The sequence below is a fragment of the Condylura cristata genome, unplaced genomic scaffold (assembly GCF_000260355.1).
Source record: "Condylura cristata isolate star-nosed mole 26May11 unplaced genomic scaffold, ConCri1.0 scaffold00014, whole genome shotgun sequence".
Lineage (NCBI taxonomy): Eukaryota > Metazoa > Chordata > Mammalia > Eulipotyphla > Talpidae > Condylura > Condylura cristata.
The window spans coordinates 11186297-11204500 of NW_004567115.1; the positions used below are offsets into that span (position 1 = coordinate 11186297).

The 18204-nt window shown below is 32.8% G+C and overlaps 1 protein-coding gene across 2 annotated transcripts in view; it reads left to right on the forward strand.

The window, feature by feature from the left end:
- Positions 1-18204, forward strand: part of STAG1 (stromal antigen 1) — a 293851-nt gene that overhangs the window by 151757 nt on the left and 123890 nt on the right. For both annotated transcript variants that reach the window (XM_004682176.2, XM_004682177.2), the window contains exons 6-7: positions 3631-3707; positions 11588-11792. In XM_004682176.2, the coding sequence (XP_004682233.1) occupies positions 3631-3707; positions 11588-11792 (282 nt within the window). The remainder of the gene's footprint in view (positions 1-3630; positions 3708-11587; positions 11793-18204) is intronic.

Here is an 18204-nt window from a genome sequence, read left to right on the forward strand (position 1 = left end):
CAGCGGGCGGGTCAGGAGAGGTCTGCCACGCCATGTGGTCACCTCCGAGGCAGGCGGGGATCGAACTCATGCGGAAGTGGCTTTAGTTTCTCAGTTCAGTGCTTTAACCCGCTGCGCCACCAGGGAGGGCCCCAGGTGCCTATTTTTAACCCTTGGTACACTACATGGCTCAACTGAGCTCTAAAATTTTAAATCCTAATACTTAGTAAATTTATTTTTCTCATATTGATAGATTATACCCTCTTCTGTCTAGAAAAGCTAGTTAATTGGTACTCACATGGAAAGTTCCAATGTAGGGATTAAGTTTCAGCACGATCACTTGCTATCGCCTGAGTTCCATCCTCAACCAGGGTGCTAGACTGCATGGTGCAGTAGACCTCTCCTATCTCATTTGCCCCTCCACTCAACAGTGTATTTCAGTAGATCCACCTGTTCTGCTCCCCGCTCTATCACTAGTGAATCATCTCATCCTCCACTCCCGTACCTCTGGCCTGTACCCCAGTTCTTGTATGCATAAATAAATCTTTTTAAAAATTGTGTTATTGTTTCTGGTGATATTCACTCTGAAGGTAAAGACTGTGGGTTTGGGTGATGGAAAAATTGCTGGATTATGTTTCACTGGTTGTGGGATAAAAGAGGTGAACACTGTTCTCATTCTTCAAACATTAACTCAACAACATACATAAGTAGCACATACATAAGTCTGGTTTCCAGCACAGATCGATTAAGGAGTTGAGCTTTAAACAAATTCCCTCCAAAGTGAGCAAAAAAGTTGATGGCTTAAGTAGGAGTGTCAGTATTGATTGAACATCTTACAGGTACGTGCAAGAAACTTGGCACTGTCAGTTTTATATCATCTCTAGTCTTTTATTTGTTATGCAGGCATATTTTTAATCCCACATGCTAAGATCCTGTCATGGGTGTTGGGAATTACAATATTGAACAAAACAATATGCCTGCTCTGGAGTGTTATTAACATTTTAAAGACTAGAAATCTGAGTTTTGCAGAGAACAGTTGACTTTTCCTGTGGCATACCTTACTAACTGTTGGTGCTAAGATTTAGACTGTACTATCTTTGTCTGATTCAAGTGGTCACTCTCCTTTTTTTTTTATGATTTATTTATGCATACAAAACTGGGGTATAGGCCAGAGATGCAGGGGTGGTGAGAGCATTGACCAGAGATAGAGTGGGGAGCAGGACAGGCCAGCTGATTAAGTACACTGCTGAGGGGAGCAGCAGGCGAGACAGGAGAGGTCTGTCCCATGCCATGTGGGTCACCTCTGTGGGCGGTGGATGGAACTCTTGCTGAAGTGACTTTAGCTTCTCAGTGCTGTGCTTTAACCCACCCAAAAGACCACTCTTGGATGCACTATCAGTCATGGAAATAAGAATTGAACGTTATTTATACTGGACGTACTTCATTTTTTAAGATTTACTTATTTATGTATACAAGAACTGGAGTAAAGGCCAGAAGTGGGGAGGGGTGAGAGAATTCACCAGAGCTAGAATGGGGAGCAGAACAGGCAGATTGACTGAAATATATTGCGGAGGGGAGCAGCGCATAAGGCAGGAGAGGTCTTCTCTGCCATGTGGGTCACTGACCTGGTTGGGGAGCAAACCACACCATGCTGCAGGGGGTGCAGATAACTTCATAGTGCTGTGCTTTAACCTCTTGAGCCACCAGGGAGGCCCCCACATTAAATGTATTTTAAAATTACATTAACTATTATTGAAATGTTGTTCCTTCCCTTGAATTTTTGCAAAGTCAACTTTACCAGTATGTAATTTTCATCCATAAAATTAATACATTTTAAGGATATGGATTGATGATTTTAGACAAATGCATGTGAGCACTCCACTCAGACTCTAAAATGTTAACTCATGAACAGCTAATCTTTCCATGTAATTTAAAAATCGAATTTTACTTTTTTGTTCTTTGTTCAGTACTTGAAAATGTTATAAGTGTGGTTACTATGAAAGTCCTGAAGTTGTTTTCTTTATATCTAAGGGAATTTATTGCAGATTTGCAGTTTATGACCCAGAGTGATAAATACAGTTAAACAATTTTGTTTGAGTACTATTAGGAATGTCTAACAGTTATTTTGCTTTTGATAACTTAAAATTAGGAATTTAGTGCATTTCTTTTATTAACGCTTTATACAGCTACATTGTAAACAACCTGTCTTCATTAATGTTGAATGTTGTCTACACTACTAGTTTTTGGCACAGAAATAACAAAATCACAGTATAAAAGTTTCCAAGTTTATTTTGGCAATTGCATGTTGGGGAAGAACTCTTTAAAAATATTTTCTTTTTTACATATGTAGACTGTCTTATTTCTCTTGTGAGATATAGGGAATGACTGTTGTTGGTACTTATTGAATTCAGTGTCTTGAAAAATGAAAGCTATATATCAAGTAATTAAAGCTTGTTTCAAAATGGTTCTTACTAAAAGATGACAGTTTCTGCTTATACAGATTATTAAGAATTAACTCAACTTTAGTTTAACTTAACCAAGTATGCCATTGTCTGTCAAGTTAGGACCCTAAATTAAGACTATACTTGGATAACTTTTAGTAGTTGATTTACTGATCCATACTTTTACCTGCCAGAGTACTAAACATCAGAAATTCCTCTTTTTATATTCCTAAATATGATCTAAATTGAAGCTGTTGTTCTTTTCAATAAAGAGTTTGCACAGTGATTATTATTTTACTGCTTTATTGAGTCAGTCTCCTGATTTTTAACTTGAACATTTTATATTTATATACTTTCAAATGAAACTCATTACTTGGTCAGATTTTTTGTCCACAATGTTAATTTTGAAACTTATTTTAGAATCTTCAAATTATGTTAATTTTAAGAAACATTTAATATAAACTGCTTTTAGTGTGAGAACAATAATATTTATTTTACCGTATTTGAGATAAGTATGAACTGACTTAGAAAGAATGTAAAAGAATAAGATTAGAAAGAGGTTAACTTTCTTTTGATGTTTGACATATAAATTCAATTTAGTGTCCAGATTGAGGGGGAGGTGTAGAGAGGTAAAGGGCAAAGAGGGAAGGACACACAATGGCCTGTAATAGTAGAATATGGGTGAGTTGATGCAGTATGGTGGTAATACCTGATGGGAGTAACCTAATTTACCTCAGTTAAAAATACATTAATTAATTTTGAAAAGAAAACAGATTGAAATGTGTTTTCTATATTAAGGGACATTTAGCTTTAATTTTTAGGTGAGCATACAAATAATAAAGAATATCAAAAAGCTATGACAAGAGATGTAGTTGAGTGCTTTCAGGCAAAGGTAGCCAGTTATAGGTTTGGATAGTATTACTCAATATTTAAGTCAATCCTGACAGACCTCCCTAAAATTCATTGTTTTATTTTTCTGTCTTTTCTTTATTAACATCCTCTCAGTATATTTTATACTTACATAGGTTACAGGATATTTAGGTTTTAAAAACTAAAGAACTTTGAATTTCTTATAAGATTGCTTTAGATAGGAATTTGAGGGAAGAAAGAATAATGGAAGAACTTTCATAGAATACTTTTCAGATAGTGGTGAAATTAATGTTTAGCATGGAATAGCAAAAGATTAACCGTAAAATCTGTTGTTCCACAGGTACTGTGAGAATAGAGATGTTTCGAAATATGCAGAATGCAGAAATCATCAGAAAAATGACTGAAGAGTTTGATGAGGTATTAACATTTCAGTGTTTATAAATTGCCTTACTTATATTTTTAAATGGTAAACATGTTGCTTATTTTATTTTCATTTTGTGTTTACTACTTGTAAAGATAACACTGTTTTCTCATTGATAAGCTAGTGGATGATAATAGGTTGAATGTTCATTCTTTGAAATCACTTCAGATACCCAAATTTGTAAATATATTTATAAATGTGCCTCCAATAGTTCCATGTTTTGTGAAATGCCAGTACTGTTAAATGCTTTTCCAAAAAAAGAATTTGGATGTCCAAAAAGTGAGCAGACAGAATATTACACCTGTGTTAGAAATAATCAAAACACAGTTTTTATTTTAATGTTTTTAGGAATAATGATGGAGAAAATCTGCTTAATTATATTTAATCTAGAATACCATGAGTGCTCTACTCTGACCTCTTTGGGGCATGTGTAAAACATGAACTTCTATTTGGAACACTCTGCTTGAGAAGATTTTGATTTGCATTTAGAATACATGCTTTCTTTGTTAGCCCTCAAAAATTAATCATGCAGAAATCATTTTTTCCCACATGATTTTCCATTTTCACCAAAGTACCCCTCAAGCAGTTTTTTACACTAATTGAAAGTGTTGAAACTTTCACAGTTTTATTTATTTATTGTAATTATGGTGAACTCAGTTTATATCATGATTTAGGCTACCAATTTTATTTTTGGCATTTTGCCTTTTGAGTTAAATAAAATTTCTATTTTCTTGTAGATTTTTTTTAACTTTTTTTTTATTTTTTTTTTAAATATTTATTTATTTGTGCATACAGAACTGGGGTACAGGCCAGAGGCTCAGGGGCGGTGAGAGACAGAGCGGGGAACAGAACAGGCAGATCAACGAAGTACACTGCTGAGGGGAGCAGCGGGCGGGTCAGGAGAGGTCTGCCGCATCATGTGGTCACCTCCGGGGCAGGCAGGAATCGAACTCATGCGAAAGCAGCTTTAGATTCTCAGTGCTGTGCTTTAACCCGCTGCGCCACCAGGGAGGGCCTTTTTTAACTTTTAATACTACGAAGAGATCAGTTTTCTTCTAATTCTACTCTTTTTTTGTTGGGTGGCATTTTTTAATTAAAATTTAAAATTACTGTAAATACTTTGTTTTTTTTTTTTAAAGAAAAATCACAAGTTGCACAATATGTTTTCTCATCAGGTATTCACCTTTAGCACCGTGCACTGAAACAATTTTGTGTGAATCTCAGGAATATTTTTTGTTGTCTTTCAGACTACTTAGTCTCTTTCTATGAGATGTAGGAGATAACTTATATCTTGACTTACATAGGTCACTTTACATCATGGGCTATGCATATACAGGTCTATGATTACTTATCTTTATTTGTGTATCTAACAAGCTGTGTGCAATTTAGTAGGTAGGAAAGACTGGCCTTCAAATAGCAGGAGTCTGTATGTTTTTTTCTAATCTTAGTGTGACTATCTGTATGTTAATGTATGTTAATGGTTGCAGGGGGCTGGCCCAGTTCTGTGGATTTGATGGCATATAAGGTGTTTACACTCTGTTTACCTCTGAAATTTAAAAATCTCTGGATTCTGAAACATTTCTATGATACTACTATTCACTTTAAAATAATTTGTGCTATATTTAGATAATTTAGATAGCTTACAGATGTAAATAGTAAATAACAAAGCCTGCTAAAGGTGCAAGTGGTAGGTTTACTTACCAACTACTATACTAACTACTGTGCCAGTATTGGAATACAGATTGTTAGGAAAAATTACAGAGTATTTTGTATTTTTTTTTATCTTCAGGGTACTAACACATCATAGAGTGATTATTATCAACTTAAGACAGTACCTGAAACTTGTTACACATTAATATCATCTGGGGATATTTAAAAACTGTTGACATTGGGCTAGCTCAGATATTCTGATTAACTTATAAGGTATTTAACCTGTATATACAGGTTTTTAAAAGTTTATCTGCCGATTCTAGTGTACAACAAAATTTTGGGAAAAGAGAAAGGTAAAAAAGTTATAAAAATATTTCATATGAGAATGAAATAAGGAGAAACAGAATATGCTATGAAAATATATAATAATAGGAAATCACTGCTTTTGTATCCAGATTTTTAAATAAACCAGAGAAAAATAAGGATTTCAGTGAAATGAAGGTCATGATACACTTAAGAAAATATTACTGTGGGTGTTGTCAACTGGTTACTGTTGTAACCAGCTGTAATGGGGGAATAAGAACTTGTCACTTACTAAATTCTTAAAATGCAGCTAATATTTTTGATTGGTTGGAATGTAATCATCTAAACAAGTTATATATTAGATATAGTCTGGTTCACAGGGGGTAGTCATTAAGATTTTCTGAAATAAATAAAAATACGTATTATAGGAAAGTAAAGTAAAAGTGAGATGAGTTTAAAACTAACATAAATTGAAGGTATTTAAATCTGAATACAGTGGTCGATGAGTTTGTTTTGCCTAAGACTGTACAATATAACTCCTGTACCTTATTACACACTGGATATAATGTTTGTTATGACATTTCTTCTTTGAAAGCTCTATAAACCTGCACACAGCCAAAAGCCCATTGTAATTGTAGTACCAACTGCAATGTAGAAATCAGTTATTTACCAGCATAGTCTGTATAGTTTTTTAGAGTCGATTCTTGATTCCTAACACTTGGTTCCTATTGGAACCTGCTGGAAGCTAAAGCAAAATATAAAGTTACTTCTTCCCAGGTTACTAGGATCACAACTCTACAAGTTCTTCCTCAAAGCAAGTTATGTAATTTTTATACTCTTAAGTGCAGCAAATTTATAATGAAACCTTTGCAGTATAACTCATTTAATGTAGTCACTTAGTGACTTTATTTTTTGTCTGCGTTATTTTGCATTACAATGCCCACAGTGATTTTTGAGTATTGTGCTCTTATACATGATTACAGCTTATCTTTAAATTTTTTACTCTTCTTTTTCCTAATAATTTGTGCTTCTGTGAATATTTAAATTTATGTACAGACATTTTCATGTATTCCTTTGAACATTTAATCATCAAATGATTAAAATTTCTTAATGTAAAAATAGTTCAAGTGTATACAGTTGAGAAAATTTTAAAGAAATGCCATATATGGTAAAGAAGAGTCTTTACCATTGCTAAATTAAAATCTCTAAATTTTTTTGTACATCCCATCAGTAAGACTTTCTCCACTTATGATAAGCTGATTTTGTCTATAAAGCTATGCTCTTGTCTTCTCCTGCTCCCCATTCTCTTTCCCAAAAAGCTACTTACAATAGATGCCTTGTAGGGAGATTACTTAAGAAGTAAAGGGCTAAGTAAAGTTTCTTTTTCCTTCTAGTCTTGGTAATCAGGGGACTGAGTGTATATTGTTTGTTGCATTATAGTTTGCAGCATATGTGTATTTATTAATAAAATTAAATGCACATACTACTAGATCATTTTCTTGTCAGATGTCATTAAATGGTTATGATTTTATTTTTTTCTTACTCAAATTTTATTAATGTCTAAAAAGTGCTTATATAACTAATTGTGGGGACATAACCTCGCACATAGCTGTGTGGTTTAATGTGCGCTTGTGTGTGAAGTGTTAGTGACACCACCATGTTTCTTATTATTAATTTGTGGCTAGATGCTCAGATTTTGGGGGTCTATTTCTTCAGAAATATAAGTGCTTCTAAGAGGTAATACTCAATAGTATTAACAATAAACCCATTGCATTGGTCATATATAACTTACAGTAAGTGAAAATACTAGTGACAAGTGCCATTTCTACTGTCAATATTCCTTGAGTAATGAAATCGTCTTATTTTTCTTGCATAATATTTCAGATACCATTTGTGGCACAAGACAGTGTGAAATAAGAACTTTGTGATTGCATACCAAGCTTATTCTCTATATTAAATATTAAAACAATTAACTTTTAAAAAAAAATGGAGAAGTTCTAATGCTTTCTTGCAGTGCGCTTCCCCGCTTGTGTTATACATATGACTTTGGAGATGACATCATTTTGAAGACGTTAAACAGAATATTAAAGGGAATCAAAGTTGGAAGTGACAAATGCCAAAAGACAACAGAATAATAAAATAGAAAAAATCATGAGGACTCAAGAAATTATACTGAATGAATTTATTATGTGATAAAAGTAACATAAGAAGTAATAATGACAGAACCTGACATTTTAGGTTATTAAGAGCAAGAGGAAATATGTTGTATAATAACAAATAATTGTTACATTTATTATGTGCAGGGCTCTGTTGTAAGTACTGTATATCCATAAAACATTCTTATGGGACAGGTCTTTTGTATTACTGCTAATTCCATTCTTCAAATGGTAAAATGCAGTGAAAAGGGGTTAAAGAAACTTGTCTTTAGTCACGTCACATAACTATTGAATGGCAAAGCCAAGAATTGGACCTACACCATCTTATAAACACTGTCTGAGTCTGCCATCTATGTAATTGCAAATGTGTAATCTGAAATCATTGGTTAAAGGGTATTTCGTAATATTAGAATTTTTTCCACTTGGGTATGTTTAGTCATACAATAAGTTTCTGGGTTTTTTTGTTTTTTTTTTAAGATTTATTTATTTATGCATACAGAACTGGGGTACAGGCCAGAGGTATGGGGGCAGTGAGAGGATTTACCAGAGACAGAGTGGGGAGCAGAACAGGCCAACTGACAAAGTATACTACTAGGGTAGCAGTGGGCATGTCAGAAGAGTTCTGCTGCACCATGTGGATCCCCTCTGGGGCGGGGATTGAACTCATGCTGAAGTGGCTTTAGCTTCTTAGTGCTGTGCTTTAACCTGTTGCGCCACCAGGGAGGGCCTCTGGATAATTTTTTTGACCAGTGTTTTTTATGACACCCTAAATTTGTTACAAAACTAAGCTAGTGTATGTATGTATGTACGTACGTATGTATGTATGTATGTATGTATGTATGTATGTATGTATGTATGTATGTATGTAATTGTAGTACCATTAGTTCACATTGTTGTGTACATTTTGGAAATATAGGATCCCCTTACTGGTGTTGTTACCATAGCAGTCCCACCACCAAAGCACCCTATAGTTCACTGTATCCCTTCCCCACATTGTTCTTCTATATCCCTCACCTCCTCCTCCTGCTTTCAAAGGTTAGTTTTTGAGTTTTTCTTTGACCCTTCTTTTGGTTTTCTGTATTCATCATGTGACGCCATCCAACATTTGTAGATCTCCTTTTGACATAATTCTCTTCACTTAATAGTCTTCTTTTAAAAGATGTATTCAGTTGATTTATATTAATTTCTCATTGGATTTAAGTACTTTAATTACAGTGTCTAAGACATCCAGTGTCATTTTGAGAAATGCTTAAGTGAGATACTTAAGAAGTCAGGATATAACTCATTCCTTGCTGTTGGGGATGAGGCTTGAAGTTGTCACTGAGATGTGTGTCATGTAGTATTTTACCTATGTCTTATATATTTTATGTTTTAAATCTTATGTTTAATTCTTTTATCCATGTTGAGTTGGGTTTTATGCATGATGTGAGATAGTAGTCTAGTTTCATTCTTTTGCATGTGCTGGTCGAGTATTCCAGCACTATTTATTGAATAAATGTCCGTGGTCCATTGCAGATTCTTTGCTTCCTCTAGTAAAAGACTAGTTTGTGGGTTAGTTTGTAGGCTTTCTTTCTGGTTTATGTGTGTGTTTTGTTCCAGTACCATATTGTTCTAATTATTATGGCTTTGTGTATAGCTTGAAGTCTGGGCATGTGATAGCTTCACTCTCCTTTTTAGTTAGGAGCATCTTGGCTATTTGAGGGTTTTTTTTTGTGACTCCATATGAATTTCATCAATATTTGTTGAATGTCATAAGGGCTTTTTTTTTTTTTTTAATTGTGATGCATTGAATCTGTAAATTACTTTCAGTAGAATAGCATTTTAATAACGTTAATTATTCCAGTATATGAACAGGAGATGTCTTACCATTTCTTTGTGTCCTTTTTTTTTTTTTTTGACAACAATTTTGTTAAACATTTTTATGATTTTCATTGCATAGGTCACTTACCTTCTTGGTTAAGTTTATCCACAGGTGTTTGGTTTTTTTGTTTCAGTTGTAAATGGGATGATTTTTATTAATTTCTTCTTAAGATTGATGGCTTGTATATAGGAAGGCTGCTGATTTTTGTGTTGATTTTGTATCCTGCTTTACTAAACTTGTTTATTATTTTAATTAATTTTTCTTGGGCGTTTCTAGGGTTCTTTGTATAATATTGCCTGCAAATAGTGGTAGTTTTACTTCTTCTTTGCCTTTTTGGATTCCTTGTATATCTTTCTCTTGTCTTACTGCTCTGGCTTAGACTTTTCGTATATATTGAAAAGCAATGGTGAGAGTACACATCCTAGGCTTCCATCCTAGGCTTGTTCCTGATCTTCAAAGAAAGGCTTTCGGCTTTTCACCATTGATAACAATACTGGCTATGGGTTTTTCATGTATGTTTTTTTGTTTTTTTAAGATTTATTTATTCATATGGAACTGAGGTACAGTCCAGAGATGTGGAGGGTGAGAGGATTCACCAGAGACAGAGAGAGGAGCAGAACAGGCAGATCGACGAAGTACACTGCTGAGGGGAGCAGCGGGCAGGGAGAGGTCTGCCTCGCCATGTGGTCACCTCCGGGGCAGGCGGGAATCGAAGTCATGCGGAAGTGGCTTTAGCTTCTCAGTGCTGTGCTTTAACCCGCTGGCCACCAGGGAGGGCCCATATATGGTTTTTATTATGTTATGATTACATGAAGATTTCTTGTGTTTACTTGAAAATACTTGGAGGGTGTGTTTTTTTAATACACCTTTTTACTTTTTTCAGTATTATGTTTTCTGATTTCTGGACTGTATTCTTCCTATGTTTTTTCTATTTATTCAATAAGTTACCTTGTACAGAATATAATGAACTGCATTTAAAGAACTTAACTATTAGTTTTAGATCTTCACTTTCATTTATACTATCATTTTTTAGCTTTTCTGAAAATAAAAAGGCATCACTGTGAAAAGAAATTATTAGATGCATATATAGGAGAAATTTATAAGTAATATTAAGAAGAAAGCATGAAACTAACTTGAGTTGATTACAGAAAATTTTACTTTTTCCAAAATGCTTTTCTTTGTAAACTTGCAGCCAATTTTCCTAGCAGCAGTTTGACCTAGAAAAAAGGCAAATATCCACAAATAAGAATTTCAGATAATAATTATGTCCACACAATTTGTCTTGCTGCCTTATAAGTGTTCATTTCTTGATCAGAATACTTTAGGCTAGAGTGTGAACACTTCAGATTAGTTGGTTATCTGTCAGTTTGTATTTTAAGTAAGGTGACACGATTTAGTGATATCAAGAGCCCATTTTAGATTTTTTTTGAGAAGTTAATAAATTCATTCTATTTAAGAGCACAGTGAAATAGTTTCAGCTATGATAATCTAGTGTTGGTTTTTCAATGAAATACTTTTGTGAAATTCTCAAATTCTATTTAAAATGAAATATGTTGTATAACACATATGTTATGATCAGTTTGATAAAATTCTGCTATTTATTTACATAATTTTGCTCATTTCTCGAAGGCTCTCAACTAACATCCTGGTACAATAAAACCAGAATTATTACTTCGAATGAGTTACCTAGAAGAGTGACTAAGTTTGACCCAGCATAATTTTGTGCAATGAACAATTACTGAGTTTAGAAGATCAAAATAAGCAAAAAATGTTGTTATATTTTTGTAAATCATCTTCAATTTCTGTCCCCTTTCACTGTGAAGAAAAAAGGTTTCTTTGTTATGGGTAGGAAAAAAAATTTGGATCCAACCTATATTTTGTATTTATGTTCCTTTTGTTTCTTTAGGACAGTGGTGATTATCCTCTTACCATGCCTGGACCTCAATGGAAAAAATTTCGTTCAAACTTTTGTGAATTTATTGGAGTCCTAATTCGGCAGTGTCAGTACAGCATAATTTATGATGAGTATATGATGGACACAGTAATCTCCCTTTTGACTGGTTTGTCAGACTCCCAGGTCAGAGCTTTTAGGCATACAAGTACCCTTGCTGGTAAGTAAACAAACATTTTCTTTTCATTTCATTCTGTTACATATGTTCCTTTCTAATTAAACTTTATATCATATATTAAGTAAAAAAATTGTTTTGATGTAATGTTGTTTTGGTATAGGATTCCATTCCATCTTCCCCCTTTCAGATGTTGTTACCATAGACAAAACATCCATAGACAAAATAACTGTGCACCTAAAAATGTTTTCCCTCCAAATTCATGTTTGTGTTGTGTGTTCAGATAAAATGTTTGTCTGCTTTGATATTGGGATTAAGTAGCCTTGATAATGAAAATTGAAACTTTATGGCAAATGTCAATAAATTGTTCTCTAAACATTTTAGTTACTCTGTTACATCTTTATTTTATAGCTAAAGAATTTAGGCCCAAAATACATTTACCAGTGTATTTTGGGTATAATAGTTAAAATTCTAAATTCATAGTATTTGCTCCCCATTAATTACATAGTTAATGGGGCCTCTCTGTTGGCACAGGTGTTAAGTCTCAGAGCAATTGCCAACCACATCAGCATGAGTTTAATCTCTGGCGAAGGCACTAACCCACATAGCATAGTAGACCTCTTCTGTCTTGCCCATTTCTCCCCTTAGTGGTGTATAAATAAGTAAAATAAGTCTTTTTAAAAATTACATGGCCTTATTGCTCACTGTAGGTTATGTACATGGTTTGAATGTCGAAGGATTTTTTCCAATTGATATGTTACAATTTGTTTTTGGTAATTTGCAACAATTTGTAAAAGCTGAAACAACCCACATTACCCTAAAAATGTTTAAAAATTAAGGAAAAGTTAGGTATATTATAAATTCATAAAGTACATGTAGATAAGTCTAATTTATCATGTACTATCATAATTACTATAAAAATTATAACTTATCTAAACTATGGCACAATAGTCACATACACATGGGAAGTAACAGTCAAGAGAAATATAAACAAATGTGATCAGTTAGGTTTCTGGCCAATAGCAAGCTTTTGGTAGTTAAATTTTTAAGGAGATAAATTATACATGGATTTCCAGTTACACAGGAGGTACTGGTTTCTCTAATCTCCCAAGAGTCAGCTATATTTATTAGTTCATATATTTGAAACAATTCCATCTTTTCCTATAGGCAATTTTGTGCTTAGTCAGCATTTTTGTATTCATAGTACAGTAATCTAAGCACATCTTAATGTAATATCTCTAAAATTAGTTCATTTAGGTATGCTGTAAACAGATGGATTATAGTTTCACTTTGACTTTCATTTTAGGGTTATCTAGGAAATGTCTCTGCCAAGTATGTTCATTTTTCCTTATTTTTTCACAACTGAGTAATTTTATTAGTTTAGCAGTTGGTTGTTCTGTTTTCCCTCAAATACTTTAACTATACCTACTTAAAATAACTACTCTCTTTCATTTTTGATAAGGAGTGCATATTTAAATACTCCCAAAAGCTTTGGTTCTCAAACTTTTAACACAAGAATCACCTACAGGACTTATTGAAACAGATTGTCTGACTTTGCTTACTCCCATCTAAGAGATGCTATTGCTGATGTTTTGGGAACTATACATTGTAAATCTCTGTTTTAAAATTTTGTTGCTTAAAGCCAATGACTGTGATACTATAGTCACTCATATTTTTTTCCCAGTTTTTTTTTTTTTTTTTTTAGTTCTTTTCCCCCCTTACTCCATATAGGTGTACATTATTTTCTAATTACATTTCTATATGAAACAATATATTTTCTTTTGAGAATGTTCTTTTCTTTATCTTTAGGAAAAGAGAAAGCTCTCACCCAGTTTTTCCTTTTAATCAATAAAATGAAAAGATAATTTTGTTGAATAAATTTCTGTACAGAACAAACATAAGTTTATTCTTTGTTTTGAGCATATCCTCTCTCATTACTCGTGAGAGAGATCTTGCATCTAGGTGTATGTTTTGAAAACAATGTACTGCTATTTATTAAAAATACCTAAACATTATATATTCAGTTAGATGACTGAGTAGCTTCTTTGGGTGTTTGCTTTTTCCCCTTTGTTTCTGTTTTATGTTTTATCTATCTATGTACAATAATCCCCATTTAGTAGGTTATTGGACACATTCAGTGATTTGAAATAAGCAAAACTTAAACATAAAAAAGAATTTCTTCTGAACATTTAAGTTTGTAGTTATACAAAGTTACCTGGTTTCCTAAAGTCAAGGGAGAAAGAGACCAAAAATGAATGAAGGTCAAGCATTAGCAATGCAGTCCTGCTGATAGAATTGTGAAATGACAATTCATAACACAAAAGAAGATAAAAATTTATTTACAGATTGTTACAGTAGCAATCTGGAGATTCTCTGTAGGAGTAAGACAACTCTCTCAATCCAGAAAGTTGTATTCATTCTGCCTTTAAAGAGTAAAGGTCGCCTATATAATCTATATAAGAATACAAGGAAAGAATGATACATAATAGAAATATGTAGAATATTTTTACTTTAAATGTTTAAAAATGAAAAATGCACTTTTAATTAGTCTACATTTGTCCTTCACTGCCATGTAAATGGAGTATTACTGACTTTATGATGATCTATTTTAGCTCTCCTTATCATTGTCCCATTTTCAGTGACTTATTGTGTTGTTTTCTAAATTTATCCCTTTGTTTACCTAAATGCTAACTTTCCATGTGTAAATATATTTCAGTTGTGACTTTACTATTTCTTTTGAGTTGAGTAGCTCCCTCCTCCTGGCACCTTTCTATTCTCCTCTTCCATAATTTACCTGTGATATTACCTTTTAAAACTGCTTATAAATTCCAGTTTATTTTCATCTAACTTATTTTTATATCATGATTAAACTATTAGAATTTGAAAATATTTTTCAAAATCATATCAAGAAAAGTACACCAATGTTATTTTTATATTGAATTTTCAAGCAATAAAACTTTTATTTGTAGTTATTCTCAAATTTCAATATATTCGTATAATCCCAATGTGTACAATTTTTAACTATCCTTCAAGGCCTAGTTTTATAACTAGGCATATCAGTCACCTACCCTTCAACATAGCTCAGAGATTTTGCTGAGAACTTAATTTTACACAGGATAATTATCCATATTCAAGGATTTTTTTTTTAATCTCATCTTTGCCTATTTTTTAATGGTATATGTGTGAAGGGTAGATTAAAAGATAATCATTTTTATTCACTTTACAGGACAAGTCTTGGGGACTAGATAAAATGGGCAGGAACATTTAACCTTCTGCTTCAAAGACTATGTGCATGGACAGTTACAAGGCAGTTATGGCCAGATATGATTATCGGCTTTGGAATAAAATGCTCCTTGACATTGCTTATATCTTAGCTGAGAAGAGAGACAATCAGGTTAGTTGTTTTGTAGGGTACAGATGTGATGAGTTTTAGAGCTTCATAAGTCATCAGAGTGGTTTTATCAGTTGTACTTTTTACTGTTTTCCAAATTTGACATATTCTTGTGTTAAGTAACGTTTCCCTATTTGTCAGTATTTATGGATTGCATATAGTTGTAGACTTTTACTATATTTTTATTAAATATTTCATCATTCTGTAGTTTTACAGTTCTAATAAACAGTTTTACAGATTTAAGTCTCATTTTTCCATAGGAAAGTTTTGTTGTTTTCCTCTTTTTTCCCAAAATTGCTAAGTTGAACAGACTAAACAGTTACATTTTATATTTTCCTCCTTTTTTTCCATTTAATATGAATTGTAAACTGTGTCGTCCTACTTGTTTGGTGCCTCTCAACATGGAAGCTTCATATTGCAGAAGTTAATTATTTGTTTTTCAGAATCACATGTTCTTATATCTATTCTAACTAGCTAGCTCAGTTGGATATATTAGAATGTTAGTTGTGTTCTAGTAACTTGTATAATTATGTTTTTGGCGTTATAATCTGACACTGGGTGCATTTTTTTCTCCCAATTCAATAAAAATTTTTTGAGAAAACAGTCTTGTTCTCTCAAAGTTAAAAATTGATAGGATTTTCTTTTTTCTTTTGGTATTATGAAGGTAATTCTTCATAGACTTATGAAGATTGTTCTGGCATTTGCTTTTAAACTTATGCCAGTACCTTACAAGTAGCTTACCTCAAAATTTTGTTCAGTGGCAATTTACACGATGAGTGATGTTGGTTTAACTTATATTTTGATGTTTTCTCATCTATATAATATTCTGTGATATTTCAAATAGAGCCCTGTTGTCTAGCTCTCACTTCTAAGGTGAAAATGTTAATTTAAGCAAGGGACAATTAACAGTAAAAAATTGTATTTCTAATGGCATAGTAAATAGTTCTTTTCTGTTTTTTTCTAATATGAATTTTGATAAATTAGAAAATGTGGGTATTATCAACATGTGACAGGTGACTGAAATATGCCACCATATTTTAACCGGTAGTTAACAGTGGATCCCTTTTATATTCTTTTGGGGAAATAAATATATTTTCATTCCTTGTTGCTTAACATTATGTTACATATGTTTGATTTTATATTGACATGTGACTCATTATGATTAACATTTCAACTAAGTGCTCTTTGAAGAAAAATATAAAATATGAAATTGCTTTGTCCATTAATAATAGACTGTGAAAAATCACTTTGCCTCAGAGAGTAGACTCCTTTATTTTGGGCTTTCAGTTTCTGAAACTTTGTAATACAATAATTTATATAAGTTCTCTCCCAGACTGGAATCAATATCCCTTATACTGGATAAGTCAATTGGACAAATCCTTAACTCATTGGCCTCACTTTCTTCATACGCAGATTGGTAAAGATAATGAGAACTGTCTCATTAAAAGAAGTTAGGAGAATTTAGAGTAATGCCTGGCATTTTAGTAAACTTTTGCTGTTATTCTTAGTGAAAGATGAGCTAATTCTGTTTCCCTTCATTTATGCCTTTATTCAGAATTTATTGAACATATACTCTACTTTAATAATAGAAGCCATCACAAATAAGAAATCATACATAAGCAAATTACATCTTTCAGCAATTTCTATTAAGAATTCTAACAGCATGTTTTATTTTGGTCAGCTTTTGACACTGAGGACCCAAATTTTATTTATTGATTTTATTTAGTTTATGCTATTTTATATATTTAAACACATTTTCTATCACTAACCCAGGCAGAATGTTTCTGGTTTCTGCGGCTAAGTCCTAAAACTTTTGGGCCAACCTGGAATCATCAAAGAATAAATCACATTATAATCTCTTCTGGTCTTTGATTTTAAATTTTTTTGTTGTTGTTAGTCATGTTTTCGGGTGTTCTGTTTCATTTTAACCTATACTATTATGTTTTGTTTACATTATCATCTTTTTCTAACCTCTCTTCTAAATATATCAGTGTAATACCTTTTCTAAATTTTCTAAGGTTGTTATATTTGAATATAGTAGGCTTTTAATGTAACCACCACTTATTGGCCAAATTTGCAATTGCTATGATATCATATAACTGTACCTATAAAATACTGTAATATGGGTGACTAGAGTAATTTGTTATGTTTTTTTCTATAAAGAACTATCATTTTCTTATATTTATTTTTTTTTACGTTCTGTCACCAGGTATGAAAATCAACTTTAATTTGAATGCCAGTTATTTTGCCCCAAAAGTAATAATTTTTCAAATCACCTTTAAGATATTACATAACTTTCACTTATAGATGTGGTGATTCTGAACAAGTTGCTTAACATTTCCCCCTCTTTACACATTTGTATGGTACTAGTTCTAGTAATCTCATAGGAGTATAGTAGGGATTAAACGAAATAGTTTATTTTAAATATTTAGTCATACATTACATAATAGTTGTCTATATTTTGATTATGGTAGAATGACAAAGTGTACTTTGTTTCATTCTGAAAAGGACAAGAAGTTGAGAGAAATGTTTGTGGATTTTTTCATTAACATTTCCATAATTTGCATTTAACAGTTTCTGTGCATATTAAATCACTACACTTCTTAAAGAGAGTACAGTAAAAGTGAAAAGTACAAAAATAACAATGAAGTATTTCACATCAACCCATGACTGTGTCATAACATGTTGGTTTTCTTTTTTTCCTCGTGCATTCTGTGTACTTTTAAGTTCTTTTAATTATATTTAATGTGGCTGCTTCATTTTCTAGACTCTAGATGTCCTTGAGTTATTTAATCGCACTTTTGTCTTTTGTTGGCTTCCCTATCATTGCTTGCTTTCTTCATCTGTTCTTGCCATTTTGAACAGCTTGCTTTCTCTCTCTCCGTTTCTCTCTCTCCCTTTCTCTCTCTCTCTCCCTTTCTCTCTCTCTCCCCCTTTCTCTCTCTCTCTCCCTTTCTCTCTCTCTCCCCCTTTCTCTCTCTCCCTTTCTCTCTCTCTCCCTTTCTCTCTCTCTCCCTCCCTCTTTCTCTCCCTCCCTCTCTCTCCCTCCCTTTTTTCTCTTTCTTT